The 24,867-nt window shown below is 42.7% G+C and overlaps 1 protein-coding gene across 3 annotated transcripts in view; it reads left to right on the top strand.

Moving 5' to 3' along the window:
• Stk3 (serine/threonine kinase 3) overlaps positions 1–23,463 on the top strand; it is a 244,072-nt gene extending 220,609 nt beyond the window's left edge. For 2 of the 3 annotated variants that reach the window (XM_052747606.1, XM_052747607.1), the window contains one exon: positions 22,223–23,463. In XM_052747606.1, the coding sequence (XP_052603566.1) occupies positions 22,223–22,381 (159 nt within the window). In that variant the 3' untranslated portion in view covers positions 22,382–23,463. The remainder of the gene's footprint in view (positions 1–22,222) is intronic. The other variant, XR_008220441.1, reaches the window with a different exon arrangement.
• Positions 23,464–24,867: the final 1,404 nt, after the last annotated feature.

Genomic DNA, 24,867 nt, shown 5'->3' with positions numbered 1-24,867 from the left:
GGTACACGCCTGTAAACCCAGAACATGGGCAACTGAAGCAGGGGAACTACTGTGAGTTCAAGGCCAGCCTGGGATGTATAGTGTGGTGGTTTGAATAAGAATAGCCCCATACTCTCATAGATTTGAATGCTTAGTCACCAGGAGTGGCACTATTTGAAAGGATTCGAAGGTGTGGCCTTGTTGGAGGAAGTGTGTCACTGGGGAGTGGGCTTTAAGGTTTCAAAGGCCCAAGCCAGACCCAGTGGCTCTCTCTTGCTGCTGCCTGTTTATCCGGCTGTAGAACTCTCAGCTGCCATGTCTGCCTGCATGCTGCCATGTTCCCCACTATGAAAACAATGGACTAAACATCTGAAACTATAAGCAAGCACCAATTAAATGCTTTCTTTTATAAGAGTTGCCATGGTCATGGTGTCTCTTCACAGCAATAGAAAACTGACTAAGATACATAGCAAAGCACAGTCCCCTGAAAAAGTTTTATCACAATAAAGCAAGACATGGTAGTCTATGACTGTACTCTCAGCACATAGGAAGTAGGGGCAGAGAGATCAAGAGTTCAGGGTCAGACTTGGCTACAGTGGCCATCCTGGCCTGTGAGACTCTGTCCTTAACAGAATTCCCAGTAGCCTTCACAGCAGTGTGGTGAGTAGCTGTTGTATTTGGCCTTTAAGTTTCTTGCATTGTGCTTAAGAACTAGGGTGAGAGTGGGTAAGGAGAAGACAGGGATTCTGCTGCCACTGTCACCTCTGCCCGTTTTCTTCTGGATGCTCTGTTCTGTCTTCTGTCCTTGATGCTTCTGACCAAGGTCATACATATGATAGGCACAAACCTCCCAGGCACATTAAGCTGAGGGCCTGTGAAGTTTTGGTTTCTACCCAGCATTAAGATATCAACCATATGAATAATAGTTCCTAATAAGGCATTAGAATTGTGTTGACAGAGACATTGAGTAAGACATTTCTGTAAGTACACTTAGACTTTAGAAAACGCCACAGTAAAATCTTCCATGATTAATATGGGATTGCTTTTTAATATCTTTAAATGCATGGTAGTGGTGAGCAATGCTAATAAATTGATCAAAACATCATGTTTGTAAGGTAATGTAACTAATAAATTAGGGGATTGTTGATGTCACAGTTGGATGGTGGGGGTGTGCCAGTTAGCCTCCACTGTTACTAGAATAGTAACTTGTGTTTTTCCCTTGATAGCCAGCTCTTTAAAAATAAATAAATAAATAAAATGGAGGCTGGTGAGATAGTTCAGCAGTTAATAGAACCTACTGCTTTTACAGAAGACCCTAGTTTGGTTCTGAGCACTCATATTATGCAGCTCACAACCATCTGTGACTCCAGCTCTGGGGGTTTGCTGCCCTCTTCTGGCCTCTTAAGATATCTGCACATAAAAGCACAAACCCATACACAATAATTTTTTTAATTATATCTAAGTATTAACAAAATAATAAAATAGGAACTCTTAACTAATTCAAGCTGTTTAGTATCTGGGAGAAACAAAACATTTGTCTCAGAAATAAACAGAGTCAGAAGCCAGGCCTGGAGGTGCAGGCCTGTTACTCTAGCACTCCAGAGGCTTAGACAGGAGGATTACATATTAAGCCCTGTCAGAATTATAAGGTGAGTTCAAAGCCAGCCAGGGCAATTTAGTGAGACCCTGTCTCAAAGAATAAAAAGTAAGAAGCACACTTGTGACATGACACTTAACACAGCGTACTTAGAGCTGTATGTCTAGTCCCAGTACCAAAAAAAAGTTAAAATGAGAATTAGTTTAAATTAAATAAACAGTTTTACGGGTTTGCAAAACTCAAATGAAGTATGCTTTTTTTCTGGATTTTATGTATTTGACAAACAGTTGTGAAGTACCAAATGCTGAAATGTGAGGAACGAGGCCAGCCTTGTGCTTGGGCATCTCCCACGGTAGAGTTCTGGACTAGCAGATAGTTTTCATTGCTCGCAGTACATCAGCACACATTGTAACACAGCCATGTGCAGCTGCTTCAGGTGCAAAGAGACAGGGTAACTCACTCTGTTCTTAAAGACTCCTTGACCAGGAAGACTGGATGAAGTCCGTTTAATTTCAGTCCTGAAAATAAGTAGAACTGCAAAGGGAACAGTGTTAACAACAACTTGGAACCAAGGTAGGAAAGTGCAGATACATTTTCATCAAGGAAAGCCATGCAATCACTAGTCTAAACTCTTAAGTTTTGGAATGTTTAACTGCCAGCTCACGGTAGAAGGAGCTTGATGAGGACAAAGAACTAGATGAGAAGCTTCCACGATGAAAACACAGGCTTATTGGTATGAGCAACATAAGCCAAAGCTGCAGACCTAAGCAGGTAGGCATTCATGCCAGGCTATGTTAGGATTCTGCATGCAGTGAAGAGCTATTTAAGGATCTTTAGGGGCATGATATGTCTCAGTATGATTTTAAAGTAGTAATTCTAAATAATATTCTTGTGGGGGGGCAGTTTCGAGACAGGGTTTCTCTGTGTAGCTTTGGAGCCTATCCTGGATCTCGCTCTGTAAACCAGGCTGGCCTCGAACTCACACAGATCCACCTGCTTCTGCCTCCCAAGTGCTGGGATTAAAGGTGTGTGCCACCACCACCCAACTAATTCTAAATAATAAATAATAGTTCTTAATAATAAACCTGGGAGGTTTGTGCCTATCATATGTATGACCTTGGTCAGAAGCATCAAGGACAGAAGACAGAACAGATCATCCAGAAGAAAACGGGCAGAGGTGACAGTGGCAGCAGAGTCCCTGTCTTCTCCTTACCCACTCTCACCCTAGTTCTTAAGCACAATGCAAGAAACTTAAAGGCCAAATACAACAGCTACTCACCACACTGCTGTGAAGGCTACTGGGAATTCTGTTAAGGACAGAGTCTCACAGGCCAGGATGGCCACTGTAGCCAAGTCTGACCCTGAACTCTTGATCTCCCTGCCCCTACTTCCTATTGCTGAGAGTACGGTTTAGAGAATGAGTTGGGAGGAAACTGGCTAGCAAGCTGTGGAAATGGCCTGCTCAAGGTGGCAAGTGAGATAGAGGCACACACACAGGGGTCCATCAGTGGGTGACATGGACAAGCATTGCAGCTTTTAAATATGCTAAAGGTTCTTGACAAAAAGATGAGTGGTCAAGAGCCTGAGGAGGAGCTTAGTGGTTCAGAGCACTTACTGTTCTTCCGAGAGTTCTAGTTCCATGGGGATCTTATCCCTCTGGCCTAGTGACCATGTGGACTACATACATGCACACATGTGTAGTAGAATATTATTTTAAGGTGTGTTACTTGTGTTTATGTTGCATTTGTTTAACTCTGTGAGGCTGTGTTACAGTGCCTGTGTAAAACACCAGATGGTCTAATAAAGAGCTGAACGGCCAATAGCAATGTAGGAGAAAGGATGGGCAGGGCTGCCAGGCAGAGAGTATAAATAAAAGGAAAAATCTGAGAAGAGGGATTGGAGAGCTAGGAGCCAGAGAAGGAGGAGGACTCCAGGGGCCAACCATCCAGATACACAGCGAGCCACAGAATAAGAGTAAGATTTACAGAAGTTAGGGAACAGGAAAAGCCCTGAGGCAAAAGGTAGGTGGAATAAGTTAAGGAAAACTGGCAAGAAACTAAGCCAAGCTAAGGCCCGGCATTCATAAGTAAGGATAAACCTTCATGTGTGATTTATTTGGGAGCTGGATGGTGCCCCCCCCAAAAAAAGCCAAAAAAACAACAGCACCACACATGTGAACAAACACATACACACACACGCGCACACACACACACACACACACACACACACACACACACACACACTCAATCACAATTTTAAATCATAAAAATAAATCTTTTTTTTAACGATGGTCGAGGAACCACTTAGAAAGTAGGAACGGCTCAAAGACAAGTGCCCCGAAGGTCTGGGCCTACCGAGTGTTGCAGCCCGAGGGATGTCTGAGTAGAGCTGCTAGGCTCCAGAACTCAGAAGACAGTGTGCAGTGTTGATGCAGAAGTGAGTTGTCAGAAAAATAATACTTAACGCTAAGGGTGTGCATGAGCATGCCTAGGAAACGGGTGTGCAGTAACAGGCTCAGAGAACTTCAGTTCCAACACTGAGGAGCTGGGAAACAGCAGCCAGTAAGTGAGACTGGGGATTATGGGAGTCGGGTTTTTAAGAAAGATGGCACAGACAAAGTGTAATTTGTCAGCTTTCAGGTCAAATGAGATAGAAACACAGAAGGATCTAGAGCAGGAAGGAGATGAAGTGTGATTACCAGCTTTAGAGGTCCAGACTGTTCCTCCATACCGAGAAACGTGGCTTTCAAAGAGGAAAGACAACATTGTGGAATGGTAGGTAGGATTCAAGGCAGAGTTATTTGATTGATTGATTGATTGGGATACAGGGTCTCAGGAAGTAGCACAGACTGACTTTTAATGTGCACTTCTGCCTCAGTCTCTGAAAGCCAAAATTATAAGTATATACTACCCATACCTGACCTTATAATTAGTTTTCTTTGTTTTGCTTGCATGTGTATCCACACACCACTATGTCCAGTGCCCATGGAAGCCAGAAGAGGGCATGGGATCCCTTGGAACGGGATTTACCGACATTTGTGAGTCACCACATGGGTGATGGGAATTGAACCCAAGTCCTCTGGAAGTTCAGTCAGTGCTCTCAACCTCCGAAACAACCCAGCAGTCCCAGTTTTCTTGACATGGTTATTTAAAATGGGAGCTATTAAAAGGTATTTTTTGTAGATGTAAAAGATAAAATAGACCTGGATAGTACACAGAAAAAAGACTGTAGTTAGGTTTCTGAAGAACACCACTCCAAGGCAATTGTCAGGTAACAAGGGAGACTAGAGGCCTCCACTGAAGCCAGCGTAGCACGTGGATGGAGCACACATGTTGTAAGGACCTGGAGCCTTGTGTTATGATCAGAGTCGCGGATGTCTTCCTTTGTGCCAGGCAATGACTTATTTTCATTGTCCTTTTGGAATGTTCTTGTTCAGTCATGCAAAAGGCTATGTCACCCTATGGTCTCCTAGGAATTGTAAAAGAGTAATAAAGTTTTGAAAACACTTTACAAAATTCAAGAATTATAAAAATGCTAAGTGCTTTATGTGGTCATTGATTTAATCTTATAATGTTTAGACCATTTTGCCAACTCAATGTGGAGTTTATAATACATACTTGTTCTTACTCTTTTTTCTGTGAATTTTCACTTTCTGATTTTATTGCCTCCTTATGTGTGTTTTTGCTAGTTCGGCAATAGTGATTAATTTAAAATTATGTATTGTAGTTAAAGCAAAAATAAAGTGAAACTGAATTTTCTAGCATAAGTAAAATTCTTTGGGTTTATTTTTTTTTAAGTCATTCTTCGTAGACCATAGCATAAAGACTATAGTCCTAGCTAGGCATGGTAACTCATGCCTGTAATTCCAGCAGTCAAAGGTTGAGACAGGAGAATTGCTGTGAGTTCAAGGTCAGACTGGGCTATGTAGTGAGACCCTGTCCCCACCTCAGAAAGACTGTAGACCTAAGCTAATTGAACATTTGCAGATATTGAGTTATTACTCTGGAAGTTACTTAATCATTCTAATCTTCATTAATGTTATCTGTAAATTGTCATCTGGTAGGATATATGTAAACATGATAGTAAAGTTGTAAAGTAATATAAAGACACTATGGTTCGAGAAACATGAGACCTCAGACATTTATGGCCAATTAAACGCCCATCCTCGCTGTGGGTTTTATATGAATAAACATTAGGATGTGAACAAGCTACAGGTAGATTCATTTTGTTTAGTTTTTAAGAGCCATTGCTGTGGGATGGTCTGTATGTCAAATGTGGCGCTCTGATTGGTCAATAAATAAAACACTGATTGGCCAGTAGCCAGGCAGGAAGTATAGGCAGGACTAACAGAGAGGAGAATTGAGAGAACAGGAAGGCGGAGGGAGACACTGCCAGCCGCCACCATGACAAGCAGCATGTGAAGATGCTGGTAAGCCACGAGCCACGTGGTAAGGTATAGATTTATAGAAATGGATTAATTTAAGATGTAAGAACTAGATAGCTAGAAGCCTGAGCCATTAGGCCAAACAGTTTAAATAATATAAGCGTCTGTGTGTTTATTTTATAAGTGGGCTGTCGGACTGCCAGGACTTGGCGGAACCCGGAGAGAAAACTCTCCAGCTACAAGCCATTGACATGATTAAACTGAATCACAGTATTTACAAAACCCTCTGTGTTTGGAAAATGTACTATGGTCAATAAACAATGTATCTCAGTTTGTAAGCTTACCTGTTGTTCAGATGCTGACTGTACCTTTTACTAACTAAACAACTTGACATGTTTACATTGTTAAAGATTATTTTATGTGTACAATTGCTTTGTCTGCATGTCTGTCTGTGCATCACATGTGTGCAGTGCCCATCGAGGCCAGAAAAGGGTGTGGGATCCTCTGGAACTGAGGTGACAGGGTGTAAGCTGTCCTGTGGGTGCTGGGAATGGAACCTGGGTCCCCTGGAGGAGCAGCCAGTGCTCTTCGCTGCTGAGCCATCTCTCGAGCCCTGAAAGTAAACTCTGGAACACTGATATTCTTGTTTCACTCAAGTGTTGCCTCTTACATGAGATAACAGTGTCTGCCGGAGGGAAGCAGTTGAAACATGTAGTCATTGTGTTCTATGTACTCATCCATAATATTCTGAATCCATATGAAAGAATAGTTTCTGTGGAGTTAGCCTGAAAAACATTAAGTAGCTGAATGCTGACCAGGTATTTCCACACACATGGCTTCCCAGTGGGGTATGTTTAGCACATTCAGAGGAATGCTTTCTCTCAAAGTGTTGAGACAGCTTTTTATTCTCTGGTTGTCAAATTGACCCATCCGTAGTTTACTGCCTTACACACAGTCCATCGATACTGTTGGTGATCTTTTCCTTGTCTAGAAAAAATGCTAAGTAAAAAATTAAGGGTGAATTTTTCAAAAGAAAGAGAAATAAAGGAGCTGGGCGATGGTGGCGACGCCTTCAATCCCAGCACTCCGGAGGCAGAACCAGGCGGATCTCTGTGAGTTCGAGGCCAGCCTGCTCTACAGAGCAAGTTCCAGGACAGGCACCAAAACTACACAGAAACCCTGTCTTGAAAAAATAAAAAAAATAAAAAAGAAAGGAAGGAAGGAAGGAAGGAAGGAAGGAAAAAAGAAAAAAGAAAAAGAAAAGCAGGCCTCTCTGAAACATAGAAAACATGCAGCACTAAATCTGGCCACCAGAGGATGCTGAGTAGCCAAAGACCTAGTGTTCTCATGGAGGCCGAATGAAATCTTGTCCTTGTGAGTGGGGCTTCAGTAAATGACACTGTTCATGTCCAGGGAGCTCAGTGCCTCCATCTTCTTCAGCTCCACATACTATCGGTCTGAAAGTGGCCCATCTTCCTGACTTCTCAAGGGCCAGTGATCAGCTGGAAGTATGCCATCCTTCACAAACGTCTCTACCTCGTGAGCTTACCTGAACTTACCTGTTGAACTTCACCACCACCCCATTCAGGACTGCTTGCTCAGAAGTCACCATACAATTCAGCTAACGGAGTGTTTAATTTTTCCCATTTCTACTGGTTCCTAATGGTTACTTTCTTAATGGGACTTAGAATCTTCACAAAATAGTTACCAGCTGTTTGCCATTTAGCCATTCTCTAAGGTGAGTAAGAAGCCCACTACCTCTTTAGGAATCACGCTCAGAGCTGAGATTTGCCGGGGTAAGGGAAGTCCCCTGTCATCACCCTGGCAGAATCACATACCCTCTCGGTGTTATTGTTATAACTTGGAATGACACTAAGACCAGTGATAAACAATTTTGGGTGACTGAAAAATTAGAAGGCAGTTAACAAAATCCATAGGTGCCTCCATGTTTAAGTCCTTTCTTTTTGAGCAGCGTAGCCTAGTGCAGCAGCTGGGCACGCTGGTAAATATGGACTGTGAGAATGAGGACGGCCTGCTAACAGGCCTTGTAGTGAGTATTGGAGGTGAGACAGTCAAACACATCTGTGAGAAGAAAGCCACAGCCAGGGCCATGCTTGCTTCCTGCTGCTGGGAGTGCTGTGGTTTTGGGGGCAGGCTGGGGTGATGGGGCTTTCCTAGATCATGCACTCTGCCTAGAAGAGCAGTAGCTGAAAAGGTTGGCCATGTGGATGTCCCTAATAGAAAACGATAGAACACTGACATCTGCAAAGGGCAGTGTGGGGACCAGCTTAAGGAATATTTTTCCGTCTAACAGTAATTTCTTTGCAGATTTTTCTGTCTTGGTTTTGTGCCTCTTCTGAACTAGAAAGGCAAAAAGCATGTTCTTCACAGTATTCTTGCTCAAAGATGCTTCTGTTGATGCCAGGTGTCAGGCTCATACCGTCAGGTCTGCCGCATCACTTACTTGGGATTGGGAATAACATATGTCTGAGAATACAAAAGTTTCAGAATAATCACCCATTGCATAAGCTGTTCTTTGGGCAACAGAATATATCAGCCACTTGCAACAATATATGGAAAGTTCCTCGAGAATACATTGAATTTAGCAGTCGCATAGCTATTTTATTACTTTTCCACCAGAGGTAAACCAACAGTATGGCTTTCATTTGCTTAGTAATTAAAGATGCATTTTCCCCTTTAATCCTTATTAGAATGGACTTTTTAAAGAGTGAGCTGAAATTTCATCCTGTAAAATAAAATGTAAAGATTTACTAGTAAAACTACTTCATATTAATGTGTATTATTCAAACCAGAGCTCAAATTCTTATCCCCAAGTTTCCACTCACAGCCACAGCCTCCTGGCATCCCAGAATGTAGATACAAAGTGAGATTAGCTACTCTTTGTGAAGCCCCTAGCAAGGCTCTGCCTGAGCTGTCACGTAACAGTGGATCCACTGAGAAAGCAGGTGTCTGGCTCCAGGGAAGATCTGGCCGGAGCCTGGCTTCCTCGGGAAGTGTAACAGCTTGGTGGTACCCTAGCACTGCCAGCTTCAGGGGGACATGTGGGAAGGTACTTATTTTACAAAGTAATACTAGAGGGAAATTCTTTAATGCCTTGTGCTCTACTAAGTGAATTGACATATTAAAATTAGAATATTTAAGTTTTGCCCTTCTCACACTTTTTCCATTAAAAACCAGTAAAGTCTTTGCAGCCTATTCATTTACTGTAGTGATCTAAGCGTGAAATTTGCTACAAATGCGTATTCTAAGTGTTGTGTAGGTGGTGATGCTGGCATGTTCGTTTCTTGCCCTTCTGGTGATGTGTGCATACCACTTATCTGAGATGACTTGGTGTACAAACACTGTGTCCCTCTCCCCACACCAGAACCCTGAAAGGTTGCCTTTGACAGTTGATGACTCCCTCACAGGGCCACATCTAAGACAGTAATAGCTAAAATAATTCCTTACTGGGAAATTTTATTTTCTGAGCTTGTGTGACAAATAACAGTGCTGATTTTTGATACCTACTTTACTACTGCCTTTCATGTTTTTAATCATAATTTGTGTTTTAAAAGAACTGTATGTTTTGATGGGCTGATCCCTGGAGCTGATTAGCTAGCCAGGCTAGCCAAATTGGTGAGTTCTGGGTTCAGGGAGAGACCCTGTTACAAAAAAAAATTAAGAGAGTGACCGAAGAAAACATACAACATGGACCTCTGGCCTCCACAGGCATACACACATGAGCATGCGCACCTTTCACATGTATGAACTTGCACATTACACCGTACATGAATAAAGAGATGCTTGTCGATGCTATCGATTTGAGGTCAAGGAAGGTATAAAATGAGACAAGGGAACATGAAGTAGTCCTGTCATGTGGCCACAGAGTCGGGTGGGGACATTAAAAACTTAAGCTTACAGTTAAAATTTAAAAGCTAGCTAGGCATGGTGGTGCACACCTTTAGTTCCAACACTTGGGAGGCAGAGGCAGGCAGATCTCTAGGTTTGAGGTTAGTCTGGTCTAGGGCCAGGACTACACAGAAAAAGCGTCTCAAAACACCAAAACAAAACTACAACAACAGAAGACGTAAAAGCATAATTTTTTTTTTAAGTAGACAATCTAACAGAAGGAAAGAAAATCCAGCTTTCTTTGTTTGTTTGTTTTGTTGTTTTTTGTTTTTTTCCTTACCCGGATTAAATTCAAGCGAGGGTATTTCATCGAGCCGTTGGTAGGGGACGGTGGTGTCTACAGAAAGGAGAGACTGGTAGTGATTCCTCAGCCTGTTGTGTGCTGAGCTAACCCAACATGTAAACTCACCGTATGCCACTAAGTTAGGGCTCAGGGAACACGTTACTGGGCATTTGGAGAGCACATTGGTGGAGATGCTGGTTTCATAGGCTTCTGTGGGCTGAGCCAAGGCTGCAAGATCACAGGGCTGTTGTGTAGTGTAGTGAGGAAGAGTAAAGTGAACCTCCTGGACTCTGCTTTCCTTGGTCCTAGAGAATGTGGAGAATTTCCGCTGTGTCTGTGCTCCCAAAGAGGAAGTCAGAAGTGATCACGCTGCCTAAGTGGCTTTAAGAGCAAAGGGGACAGAACCCCAAGGGTTAGGCTGCCACCCTGGCAATACTACTACATCATGAAACACCTCCACCTCTTCTGTGGACAGACGACCAGTGATCAGCCAAACCAGAACAAGGCCACAGAAATCCACCCCTACCATTGACAAGACACCCAGAAAGGGTCTCTCCTCCGCCACCAGACAGGCAAGACCTTAAAGGGACAGACCTCTGGCCATGCCTCATGCTAAGGAAAAGGGGACAAAATTCACATTTAACATGAAGTTGAAGTTCATAATTGCTCTAGACTTTTAATGACTAAAAATACCAGAAGCCAGTGGGACACACACACGACATTCTTTAGCGATGTCACAGAAATATGGCATTACACAGATGAAAATATTTGTTAGAGAAAAGAACTTTTAATTTTATATAATGATTCTACAGAGATTTGGCTGCCTAATCAGCTGGTTATAGAACTATTTTAAGATAGTGTGTCACGTGTCTACATTGCTGTCACTCAAGAGCCATCCACCGTGTTTGTTTGTTTGTTCGGAGACAGGATCTCTCTTTAGTCTGGGGCTTCCCCATAAGCCCCTGAGATCCTCAGTCTCTACCTTTTATTCCTGGGGTTACAAGTGCCAGCCACCTAACCAGCTGCTCCCATGGGCTCTGAGGCCTGAACTTAGGGCTTCACACTTGCAGGGCAAGTGCTCTGCCTACCGAGCTTTCTCTCCCGCCTCAGCATGCTGCTTAGTTTTTGTTTCATTTTGATATTTAAATGGCATCCTACTTATTTTGGGGGGTACACACATGCCACAGTACAAGTGTGGCAATCGGAAGACAGCCTTCAGAGGCTGAGTCTCCTTCAAACATGAGGATCTTGGAGATCACACTTGAGTCTCCAGGTTTCTGCAGCAGGTCTCTTACCCAACGGGCCATCTCACTCACCTGCATGTTGCTTTTCTGATGTTGGTTGTAGTCTTTCATAACAAGTGTCTTTCACGTTGATAAATGCTGTGGGATGTTCTGTATGGCAAATGTGTTGCTCTGATTGGTCAATAAATAAATCACTGATTGGTCATTGGCTAGGCAGGAAGTATAGGCGGGACAAGGAGGAGAATAAAGCTGGGAAGTGGAAGGCTGAGTCAGAGAGACACTGCCAGCCGCCACAATGACAAACAGCATGTGAAGATGCCGGTAAGCCACAAGCCACGTGGCAGGGTATAGATTTATAGAAATGGATTAATTTAAGCTGTAAGAACAGTTAGCAAGAAGCCTGCCACGGCCATACAGTTTGTAACCAATATAAGTCTCTGTGTTTACTTGGTTGGGTTTGAGCGGCTGTGGGACTGGCAGATGAGAGAGATTTGTCCTGACTGTGGGCCAGGCAGGAAAACTCTAGCTACAGGTAAATGTTTAATTGAATTATATAATCACTTACTTGGTAATCCTGTGTGTGTGTGTGTGTGTGTGTGTGTGTGTGTGTGTGTGTGTGTGTGTGTGTGTTCTAAACTTTTGAAAGTGTTAATCGAAATTGCTGAAATAAGACATCGATTTCCATCTGCCCTTTTTATATCCAGAAAATTGTATTTACTGTTTGGTTTTTAATTTACTCAGTTTTTCTGGCCCTGGAATGTTGAAGTTGTTGTTATCTGTTGTAAGAGCACAGTTGTACTTGAGTCATTTTCCTGATTGTTTTTAGCAGACAAAACTGCTTACTAGAAACTGAAAAGCATAAAAGGAAATGGTGTCAATTGCAACTAAAGAGTGCAACTCAGATTTCATCATTCCTTTCTTAAATGTGTGGCCAAGATCTTTCCAGAACAAGACAACCTAGACTGCTCATCAGTCTGTAATTCATCTGCTTCATCCAGGCTCCACATAGCACCAGACCATCCATGGGCATCTGAACAAAGTCCTTCTGTGTGTGGAGGAGACGTTACTTACTACAAATTTTCTTAGATCATATTTATATTGGTAAAATATGGAATCTGTCTCAAAGGCTATTAGAGAAATATTTATTTCACCAAACAGCCCATCAAGTAGGAAGCACATACAGCCATTTCATTAGACCAGATGTGACTAGAATACATTCATTAAGAAAAATACTTCTCTGGTATAACCCAGGAAGAAAGGTGAGGGGTTTGATTTTTGTTTTGTTTTAAAGAAATGTTACCCTGTGCCTTAGTTAGTGTTTCTGTTGCTGTGAAGAGACACTGTGACTATGGAAACTCTTCTAAAGAAAAACTGGGGGCTGGCTTACAGTTCAGAGGAATAGTCCAGTGGCAGGAAGCATGGTGGCATGCAGTCAGACATGGTGCTGGAGAAGGAGCTGAGAGTTCTGCATCTAGATCAGCAGGAAGCAGAAAGAGAATGAGACACTGGGCCTGGCTTGAGTGGGAGGCATTTTCTTTCAAACCACCACATTCCACTCCCTAGCCCCCATAAACTTATAGCCATATCATAATGCAGAAATGCATTTAGTCCAACTTCAAAAGTCTCCAAAGTCTATCATGGTCTCAGCAATGTCTAAAAGTCCAAAATTCAAAGACTCTTCTGAGACTCATGCAATCTCTTAACTGTAATCCCCTGAAAAAAAATCAAAAAGCAGATCATATACTTCCAACATACAATGGCACAGGACATGCATTACCATTCCAAAAGGGAGGAAAGGGAGCACGGTGAGGATACTGGACCAAAGCAAGACTGAAGAACAGCTGGGCAAACTCCAAACTCTGCATCTCCATGTCTGATGTCAATATGCTCTTCAGACTCCATCTCCTTTCAGCTTTGTTGACTGCAGCACACGTCTTTCCCTTGGGCTGATTCCACTCCCAGTCAGCAGCTCTCCTCAACAGGTATCCCATGACTCTGGCATCTCTAACATCTTGGGGTCTCCAAGGCAATCCAGGCTTCTTCACAGCTTCACACAATAGCCTTTCTGGGCCTCCATGCAGGGACGACCCTGACACATGCCTGACCTCTGCAGCTTTCCTTAGTTGCAGAGGGAGAATATATAACTCCTTTCTTCTATTCTTGACTCTACAGCCAGAAACATGTGGCCAAAGCTGCCAGGTTCTGCTGCTTGCTGGGGCTAGAAAACGTGGTGCCCGTGTTCAGTTACATCTTTACCAACATTCTGTTTTCAACAGTTTCCTTCACTGCCTAAGCTTGGCTGTCCTGAAACTTGATCTGTAGACCAGGCTGGCCTCAAGTGCAGAGATCTGCCCGCCTCTGCTTCTAGAGTGCTGAGATTAAAAGTGTGCACCACCACACTTGACTATCAAGTCAACTTGATGTGAAATTCCCTAGAAAATAAACTATAAAAAATATATACTGGCCAGGCGGCAGTGGTGCATGCCTTTAATTCCTGTACTCGGGAGGCAGAGCCAGGCAGATCTCTGTGAGTTCGAGGCCAGCCTGGTCTACAGAGCGAGATCCAGGACAGGCACCAAAAACTACACAGAGAAACCCTGTCTCGAAAAACAAAAACAAACAAAAAAAAAAGTGTATACTTGATGCTTCAAATTCCTGACCTTAAGTACCACTTGCTCCACTCCCCAGTGTCCTTACAGACACAGCCTCATCCCGTACACCTCTAAACTGATGGGTGTGCTCACCTGTATTTACTGGGCTTTGGTCTGTTTCCTTTGGGAAAATAAATGTGACAGATTGTGTATAGTGTTTTTAAAACCAAACCAGATTCTGTGCAGTCAAGTAAAATTTTTAGCTAAAATAGAAGTAAGGGGAAAAGGAGCATGTTGCTTCAGGCCACAAAACTCAGAACAGTCTGAGGCATGCGTGAGTAAATCTTACAAAATGCTATAGGCGATTCTGCATTGAAATTGCCATAGGAAATTATTGTTGTCAGGCATTCTGTTGGTAGTTCATATCGGTAGAATTGCTAGCAGATGGGAAAATAGATGAGTCAGGATACAGTATTAGCAATCCATGTTTTTTTAATCACAGGCCACTAATAATGTCTGCAGCATCTGTGAGATTCGTTTAAGCAGTTGCTAGGAAGAGTTTGTTTTCCCAGTAAACACAATAAACCTCGTACAGTATTTTCTTAATGGACTATTTGACTAAACGTGTTAACATTTATTTACATGCGAGACTGTTTTCTTCATTGTAGTGGTGTCTCATTTATTCTGACATGTTGATTTTGCCAACAACTCATAAACCCATTAAGCTTGAAATGTTACCACATTATACATTTTAAAGCTTTGTAGTTGAGCTGGCAAGGTGGCTCAGTGGTAACCCCCTGCCACCAAGCCTGACCACCTGAGCTCAGGCCCCAGGACCAGAACAGTAGAAGGAAGGAAGAAGCAACTCCTGCAAGTTGTCCTCTGACCTCCACACACTCATACATATGCAAAATAAATAAATGAATAAGTGTTTTTGAAATCTTTATATTCCTGTATCTGTTGCTGTTTTGATTAAGATTTTTAAAAATATCTCCAGTAATTAGAAATATATTTGACAAACATAGTATAAAAATCCAAGGATTTTTTTCTCTCCAAGATGGTTAAAATTATTTTAGAAAGTAATTCAGTAGTGACACTTAAATGTAATATTTTAGATTGGATGGCAAAATAAATGTGTAACTTAAAGTTCCAGTCAGTAAACATTCAGGATTTCTCATATTCAGGAATAATCCTAATTGCTAAAAGTTTAAACTGTCAGAGTTATCAGTAGGGTGACTTAAACTTATTTTTCATCTCAACTTTCACATCACTGAGTTGTTTGTACTGCTGATATATGAAGTGTTAACAAATGGAGCATTAATTTGCATAGAATACTTGGGTTTTCTTTTTAAGATACTGAGAGATGTAATATTTTGGGTTTTATGTGCAGGATCTTCTCCTGCATGAAATGTGAGAACCTAGGACTGTCATCACAGAATGATGTTTCTGTTGGACCTAGAAGTCATCCATCAAACCACCAATTTTCAAACATATTGTTGCCTTCTGTTGACCTTTTCATTTATGACCAGATATCTATGTGCTCTTCTGTCTGTTGCTGTCAAAAGTCGTGGGCTTTTCCTGAAAGTCTTATTTAAAACAAAAATGAACTAGCCAACTAACCTGAAACCTAAGAAAAGGGCAGCTCTGCCTCTCCCAGGAGGCTCTGCCTGGCCCGTTGGCTCTGTTGACCCATTTCAAATGTTCTGTACAAGGTTCTCCTCTGTAGACGTGTTCCCGGGACAGTTCAACTTGGCTTGAAGACCCTGGGAATTTCTCAGTAGCAGTGATGTTACTCCCTGGTAAGCCTGTTGGGAAAACTTCTGCTACTTGAAAACATAACCAAATACCAGTGAAATTTCCTATCAGATACTCAATTTACACCTGTGGGATGAAAGTATTTCATCTTTGACAGAAGCCGTGAGCATGTTTCCACTCTCCTCTGCCTTCTCATTTGTCTCCCATTATAAAACCACCCAAGGAGACCTGTTAGGCTTTCATGTTACTTTAAGTGTTTGAGATCTAACAGGTCAGAAATACGTACCTTGACAGTGTGCAATAATCCCCTGGCCAAAATTAAATGGTCATGACTGGTTTGTGGGCTTTCGTTTCCTTCAGGGCCAGGCAGGAGAAAGGTTCTGTACCTGACCTTGCTTCAGAGAGACAGAGCATGCCGGGGTAGAGGGGAGGACCGAGTGTGTGGATGGAAGAGTGAAAAGATGGATTTGAAATCCCCCCAGACTTGCAGCGTGGTAACTGATGTCATTCACCGACGTGGTAGAAGGACGGACTACAAGTTGCCGTGGCACAGAGTTTGGCTCCGCCGTCAACCATAGTGTAACCTGAGCAAACCAGCTGTCTCCTCTTCTAAACTATGAGTTAGACTAGATCTCTGAGGCCTGCTTACACAGATGGCGTCTGTGGAAGTTGAATGCACGACTCCATGCCTCTGTCAACAAATGGCTTTGTCATTAACAGGAATTTTTAACAACCCCAAATTCCAAAATTTGTTTTCCCTAGGTCCAGACAATTTAACTTACCTGATGTCAGAAATCAGTTTCACTCTGTTGTTATTGGTATGTCTTGCCCCTGATTGATTAGTTACAGGTAATGGGCTGTTGGGAGGCAGGATTTGTTAGAAGGCAGCCACCGCAGGTTGTTTTTGAAGGGACTCTCTTGGCCCTGGTGTCTTCCATCTCTCTACTTTCTGTCCACAGTGAGGTGAGCTGCTTTCCTCACGTGCCTTCCCACCATACTGTTCTGCATCACCACAGGTCCAGAAACACAGAACCCAGTTACTAGGTATTGCAGCTTTTAAACACATGAGCTAGAGTGACCAGGAACCACAGACTCTAAACCCATGAGCCAAAATAATGCTGCGCCCCCCTTAGGTTGCCTTTCTCAGGTTTTGTTGTCACCATGGCAGAAGCTGACTGACAAAGCCTTTGGCTGCAATCCCTGAGGTGTGGGTACTCTCTTCTGTGTACACCATGTGGGGATTATATGATCAGGAGAGAATCTTCTTCCCTGTACAGCCTTCTCCATTGTGGGCTTCAGTTCTGTCTGAAATGCTGCTGATTCCCTAAGTCTGTGTCTTTAGCTTAACTCTCCTTCCTGGTTCCCAAGCCCCAAATAAACAATTCCTGTTGGATGATTCCACCTTGATGCCTTCCTTACACCTCAAACTCACTGGGACTAAAATCACTTCCCTGCTGTAGTGATGATACCAAACTCAGCCCATTACCTGTGCTTCCAGCCAGTCAGCAAAGACGCCTGCCAGGTCTGTTGTGGTTTCTCAGTCCTTCTCTTCCTGAGCCCTCTCTCCTTCCCAGTAGACTGCTGAGTAACTGGTGATGGGTTTCCTATCTTTTTTCCTTCATGACAGTCCTTTTCTGTGCTTACTATCTAAGAAATGTTTCTAAGTTTCATCTACGATTATTCATAGGTAACATGTCTTGTCATGGAAACTGTCTAGTCACACTGAAGAACTGTAGCCATCTGTATTTGCCCTCTCCCTCCTTCCCTGCCTCATCTTCTATTCCTCTTCCTTCTTAACTCTCAGCAGCCTGCTCGACACCTCCAAAGATGCCTGTAGCTAAAGTTTTCCTGCCTGGCCCACAGTCAGGGCAAATCTCTCCCACCTGCCAGTCCCACAGCCGCTCAGACCCGACCAAGTAAACACAGAGACTTATATTGGTTACAAACTGTATGGCCATGGCAGGCTTCTTGCTAACTGTTCTTACAGCTTAAATTAATCCATTTTTATTAATCTATACCTTGCCACGTGGCTTGTGGCTTACCGGTACTTTACATCTTCCTTGTCCTGATGGCGGCTGGCAGTGTCTCCCTCACCCAGCTTCCTGTTCTCTCAATTCTCCTCTCTGTTAGTCCCGCCTATACTTCCTGCCTGGCCACTGACCAATCAGTGATTTATTCATTGACCAATCAGCAACACATTTGACATACAGACCATCCCACAGCAATGCCACACATTTTGTGTATTGTGTATGCTTCTGTTTGTCCGGCTTGCTTGCCCTGTTACCCCGTTTCCAGCCTTCTCGTGCTCCAGTGAGCTCTCTGTGTAGTCCTCCCATGCCGGCTAGATTACAAACCTGTGAGAAGTAGTTTATTAATTTCTTTGTCTGTAGTGCTTGGTCTCTAGGAAATCTAAGTAAATATTTTAATAAAGGAGTTCTCTAAAGTTCCCTCACAGCCTTACCCGAGGACATAGCTAACTATAAATTGTGCAGAAGTCATTTTCTATAACCCCAGCCACACATAGCTCCAATCCAAAACTCAGAGTTGAAAGAAAACTGTGAAAATGAGCAGGATAAGCCCTACCTCTGCACCCTGTCTTCCTAACCCTACATCAGGCTTTCAGCCGCAGCCTGCTCCTAGTACAGTAAGGTTGTTTAACAGTATCTCTAGTTCTCAGGAGATCCGCGGGTTGATAGAGACATAGAAGAGTATATGTCCTGTGACATCAGAAAAAGAAGTGAGAAGTTGCTTTCAGATGAAGGTTTCTGAGGAGAAAATTGTTATGTAGCACAGATTAGTGTTATAGATATTTTTATATGTTGATAATGACAACTTGTCATTGAGGGAAGTCTTTGAGACCCTATGTCCTCTACTTCAAAAGGCAGTGCATCTGTAAAAGACCCTGTTCCAAGTGAGACAAAATTGTATCACCAGAACAAAGAAACTTAGGTGCCTTATTAATTTACTTTACAGCGGACCACTAGTTCCTTAGCAGTGCCAGCCAAAGGTTCTCCAGCACCACAGGCCTGTCCTTCGCAAATTTTATACATTGAAAACATAAAATCTGTTAAAAGAGAATCTTTCTTCTTTCCTTGAATTCACTTCATTGCCATCATTAACATTTACTAACTCTGGCAGTGTGCCCTAGTAAAGGAAGACATCCACAAGGAGAGTCTTAAAGCAGCAGATTGTGAAGTTGGAGGAGCCGTTTACTTCACAGGATGGGTTGCTGCTCTGGTCTTCGGTGACCAGTCCCTCCGCGTCCTGTGTTCTACTCCTACCTACTTGCATGTCGTGGCTTTCAGCAGTGAGTTGGCTAGGTTCTAGAAGTGTACAGTCTATAAAGGCAAAAAAAAAAAAATTAGACTATCTGGAGCAGGATCAGGAAACTCAGACATAACTTAGTTAGAAAACACTTTCTGGAACCAAATACCAAATTCTGTTGTTTAAATTGTGTGGTGTAGAACTTTAGGGATGAGAAAGACTGACATGTGCTGAGCTAGAAGTGATATCGTGAGAATCTTGAAGTGTGGCTGGAGCGCTGGCTCAGCAGTTAGGCACACTTGCTGCTCTTGTCGAGGACTTGAGTTCAGTTCCCAGGACCTCCATGAGGTGGCTCACAACTTCCAGTAGGAGCTCCAGGGCATTCTGATGCTTCTGACCTCCAAGGGCATAGGAACATATTCACACACAGATACAGAATTTAAGATAATGAAAGTAAGTCTTCTGTTTAAGGAGAGCACTGAAGTAGAATTGGACTCCATAGATGTGCCTGGGTATATCTGTCTTCAGAAATGTGGCTCCGTGTCCACGCTGGCTCTACAGAACAATGTCACGTGTGTATATAGTTCAGAGAGGGGTTAGCTTCCTTGTGCAAACTTCTTATCCCCACAGTGATCTGAACAGAACTAACCATGGAACAAATGTGTAATTAATGCCCGGTTTTAAAATGAATAGGGAAGCTATATACTACTGTGAATGGTATGCAAATGTAAATCATAGCAGAGTTGAAAAGCTAGGTCCACTGGGTATTCAGGAGACTGAGGCGGGAGGATCTTGAGCTTAAGGCTAGTCTAAGGTATATAGGGCCAGCCTGGGACTACACAGAAATACTCTTCCTTTAAAACAATAAAAAGTAATAAGCCAGGGGGGTTATCTTATGCTGTCCAGTGCCACACAGCAGGGCCGGTCTCACACAGGCCAGTGCTTCTCACACCCACCCCAGGGCAAGTGTTCAGCCTGTGCTGAGCATCATCCTACAATATTGTTCTTCCCAACATATTTTTGGAACTTTCTCTTGTGACTCATTCTCGGTATCCTCAGAACCTTTTTTTGGCTGAGAGTGAATTTGATTTGGGGAAGCAGGAGTCACTTAGGGCCAGGTATGGTGAGTAAAGTGGAGGATCGCTGAGAAATGCTACTTCGGCCTACTATTTTGGGTAATAAGTAATGAGAGTGTTTTCTAGCTTTGACTCATAAAACAACTGGAGAGTTATCTTCTTCTAAAAAATAAGCTTCAGGTTTTATCATTTTCAAACTAAGTCTCATGTTCTCATATAATGTTTCTGCTCCAGAATATTGGCTTCCTGAAGTTTAAACTTATTTTTCCTGGTTCTCCGGCACCCACACCTACTTGCCCTCACCCCCTGCATCCCACCACTGAAGCCCTCTCCTGAGACCTTCGAGTTTGGCATTTCTTCACTTCAGTGAGGCAGGGCCTCCTCTTCCCCAGGGCTCAGCACCGCTGAGATGCTTTCTCTGTCAAGGACCAGTGTGGCCTGTACTCCTGTGGGAGTCTGTTCCCCGAGTGCCTTGGAGTTCATGGTGGGGCTCCTTCCTTTCTGGAGCAGATCTGTTCTGAAAAGCACTCAAAAATCCCATAGGGACCGCTTAGACACCTCACTGTGATCTCTGCCACACAGTGACTCTGCTGGCCTGGATCCTATCAGCCCTTGAGAGCTCAGCCTCCCCCTCATCTCTAGGCTCCCGAAGGGCAGGGGACCAGTCCTTACCTTGTTTACCCATCAAGGTGTAGAGTACATGAGGATAGCAGTCTGTAATTCATTGTGTTTAACAGGGGTCTTTTTTCTTTGTTAAAAACTACCTACCCTCCACTGTTCTGTAAGAGGGAAGGCATAGTTTTAGGGGTTTTTACATTGTTTGGGAGTTGGGAAGCATATACATGCCATAGCATTTATGTGGGAGTCAGAGGACTACAAAAGATTTGGTTTTCTCTTTCCACCACATGGGTTCAAGGAATTGAACTCACACCTTAACCTTGGCAACAAGTGCCTTAACCCACTTACAGGTCCAGGTTAGGGTTTATTTTATATGTTGCTAGGGTAAAAGCTGACTGTGTGAGTGTCTGGTATAGAGCATCCTATAGCCCCTGATGACATTCCTGATGTGCTTCTCAGGAGATGACCCATGGAGGGCCCTGTTTTGACAAATAGATACAGTTAGTTAAGCCTGGGTTGCTGTAGGTCCTTTGATGTAGCAGAACAGGTGCTCTCTCCTGATGTTGCAGTGAAAAGCAGTGAGGAATGTGCTGTTGTCCCTAAAGCCAATGTAACCAGACTGTACTATGTCCTGTAACAATGTAACCAGATTGTACTGTGTCCTGTAACAATGTAACCAGACTGGACTGTGTCCTGTAACAATGTAACCCGACTGGACTGTGTCCTGTAACAATGTAACCCGACTGGACTGTGTCCTATAACAATGTAACCAGGCTGTACTGTGTCCTGTAACAATGTAACCAGGCTGTACTGTGTCCTGTAACAATGTAACCAGACTGTACTGTGTCCTGTAACAATGTAACCAGATTGTACTGTGTCCTGTAACAATGTAACCAGACTGTAATGTGTCCTGTAACATCTCACTGCCAGTTCATTCTCAGGTCGGCCACACTCAGTGCAGAACTTACACCTTTGGGTTGTTTGTTTGTTTGTTTGTTTGTTTGAATCATGCTACTATTTTTTCAAAACACTGAGTAAAAATATTCTAGATAATGTAATTTTCCATTTGAACAATAAAATTTTCAGCATTTGGTAAAATAAAGGATAATTTTATTTTATTGTCGACTGAGCCTGTATTCAGTCTGGCCCAGTTCTTGATCCGTTGGTATTAGGTTTTTACAGCCCCCTGTAGCTGTCCCCAGAGTATCACCCAAACAGCTGCTTTTGACAGTGGCACATCTGTCTCTGGGCCTTTTTCAAATGTGTTTCTTCCTCTTACTTTTTTGTCATTCAGTCTTAGCATTGCATGCTTTGATCGATTTACTGTGGATTACTTGAGGTTCCTGCAAGGTGTAGCTTGTGGCTTCTTCAGGGAAAGAATTCCTGCTTTAATTGTTGACCATGCTTCTAAGACAGTGTAAAGAATTTTCTGGAATATTGATTTTAAAACTCATTAGACTTTAGTATATTTTCGATGCTTTTACAGTATTAATTTCTTTTTTGTTGTTTTTTCTGCATTTAGTTAAAAAATCTAAGTTTGGAGGAACTACAGATGCGGCTGAAAGCCCTGGACCCCATGATGGAGCAGGAGATTGAAGAACTGCACCAAAGATACAGTGCAAAGAGGCAGCCCATCCTGGACGCCATGGATGCGAAGAAGAGGCGACAGCAGAACTTCTGACCCACCCCATCAGTGTGACCAGAGACCAAGCAGCCCCAGAACTGAAGGATTGTACTACTTTTTAATCCCTAAATGTATGTTCTACAGTTTTGCAAAAGTCAAAAACTAATGATGGTACACACCTAGATAAATTCCCGAAGGCAAATTTTACAGTTGTATCCACTCTGACTTCATTTTGAAAGGATGAGGACGATAGATAGCTCTTTCTGCCAGCTCTTCCAGCAGCAACCGAACCAATCCAAACAGCAGAGCTGTTGCTTTATCGCACCGTACTGGAGGGCTGTATGTTACAATGTTCTTTATTCCTATGGAGAAGCCTATTTATTGTACCCCTAGGTAGACTTATTTATTTATGCAGTTTCACTTTTTGTTTTTGAAAGACAAGATCAGGATAGTTTTGGTGAATATCCGGACACATTGACAGATGATAATATACAACTAAATTGTACATTAAGCAGGGAGCTATGGGTGCGTTCCTTCATCTCCAATAGAAACAGAGCAGCAAGGGCAATAATGTCAAATGGACCAGACATTTTTATACTGAAGACTTAATTCCATTTCTCCCCTTTGAAGTGTTAATTCTTGACTTTAATATTGGTACAAATAAGGCTATATATATGTAGGTCAGACAGAATTATAACATGTAAGACCAAAGAAATCAATGAATCCTTGTACAAAAAAAGGTGTGGGAAATATTTTTTAAAGAACTGAAACCTGAGAAGACAATGTAATGGTTAACATTTCCTGTATTAGTCCGCAGTAATCTCATCAAATTTACTCTGCGAAAATTGCTTTTGTCACAGGACTTTTTGTTGATTTCATTTATTTCCTGGGAGTTGATAGGTATCATGTATCTGACAGGAAAAACGTTTGTACTAAACTGGGCGTCCTTGGGGCCTGAAAACAAACAAAACAGATTTAAGCTAGAAAGAGACTCATTTCTGAGTTTATTACCGTTTGTGTAACTGAACTGGGACCATCCTTTCCTGTGCTCCACACGGCCATTTTGAGTGTGTGTTCCTTATGTGTTGATTACTATGTGTACATCATGAAGACAAATAAATTCCATTGTGCCATCCACACATCTCATCTTTTTTTTTCAAGCTTATGGCCTGGACTCTTTGTGTGATTCATTAGTGGTGACACTGAGACTTCAGTGGCTTTGTAGCTCAGGTTATCCCTCTCAGACCCCAGGCCCACCATGCTCTGGCAGGATGCTCCCTCCTGTCAGCCCCAGCACGGGATACAGTGGTTACAGCTGTGCTTGCCACAGGGAAGGAGCTCTGACAATGTCACACTCACTTCAACCAGCAACAACTCCAGTGGGTGCAAGAGCTGTCCCAGGGGTCGGGATGGAGTGGCCTTCCTTTGAGACTGACATTGGCCACAGACGGCAGGTTACCCATAGAAAGCTTCCACTCATTTTCAAACAGCATTGTGCCCAAGGCCATGCCTTGAAGTGACATTTGGTTTTGTTCTGTTGGATCCTTATAAATAGTATATTGTATAATTGCATATAAATTATAAAACCGAAAATAAGATGGCTAAAACTAACAAGACTTACTTTGCGCATACCAGTTGATATTTAATACGTTAGAAAGCCATGTTCTCACTAATGCAGCTCATCTTTATTGGGGTCCACTGGGACAGTCAGACATGCTCTTCAGCTCACACAGTGTCCAGGTTTCCTTTCTTAATGGTCTTTCTTGTCACCAACCTAAACCTGGTGGAATCAAATGACTCATTCTACCATCCAATCAAAAGCACCTACTTGAAATGACAGAAACTAACAAAGATGATTTCTGCCCACCTGACGCAATGAGACTATTAGCCTCTTGTACTTCCTGTGTGCCTGAGTCAGGACAAGGGCTCCCTTTTAGTAATGTCACATTCTAATTATTGTAAATACTTTTGCACCCTGTTATTATATCTACATCTATTTACACACACACACACACACACACACACACACACACACACACACACACACATATATTTTTGTCTTTTTGAGACAGGGTTTCTCTGTGTAGCCCTGACTGACCTGGAACTCACTTTGTAGACCAGGCTGACCTTGAACTCACAGAGATCCACCTGCCTCTGCCTCCCAAGTGCTGGGACTAAAGGTGTGCCCACCATACCTGGCTCATACACATATATTTTAAGGGAATTAAGAGCAATGAGTATCATTTTACCCTAAAGCTGTGTTAAATGAGTCAAAACATTTTAGCATAATCGATCTTAAAGTTTTCCTGTCTTCTCCCTCCCTACCCCTGTTCTCACCACGCTACAAAAAACTGAAGTGTTGAAGAATGATGAGCCGTGAAAGAAACCTTTAAGTCTAGTTGAGTCTAATGAATCACAGTGCTCAGGAAAAGGATTTTCTAGCTATTTTTGAGTTTAAGAAGAAACCTTTTATTTGACCCTCCCTGCTGAGATCTTCCAAAAATAAGTAAGCATACTGTCTGCACAGCCATCCTTTAACAGAT

Source organism: Peromyscus californicus, unplaced genomic scaffold (assembly GCF_007827085.1).
Source record: "Peromyscus californicus insignis strain IS unplaced genomic scaffold, ASM782708v3 Scaffold_20__1_contigs__length_68692818, whole genome shotgun sequence".
Classification (NCBI taxonomy): Eukaryota; Metazoa; Chordata; class Mammalia; order Rodentia; family Cricetidae; genus Peromyscus; species Peromyscus californicus.
This window is presented reverse-complemented; position numbering and strand designations above follow the sequence as displayed.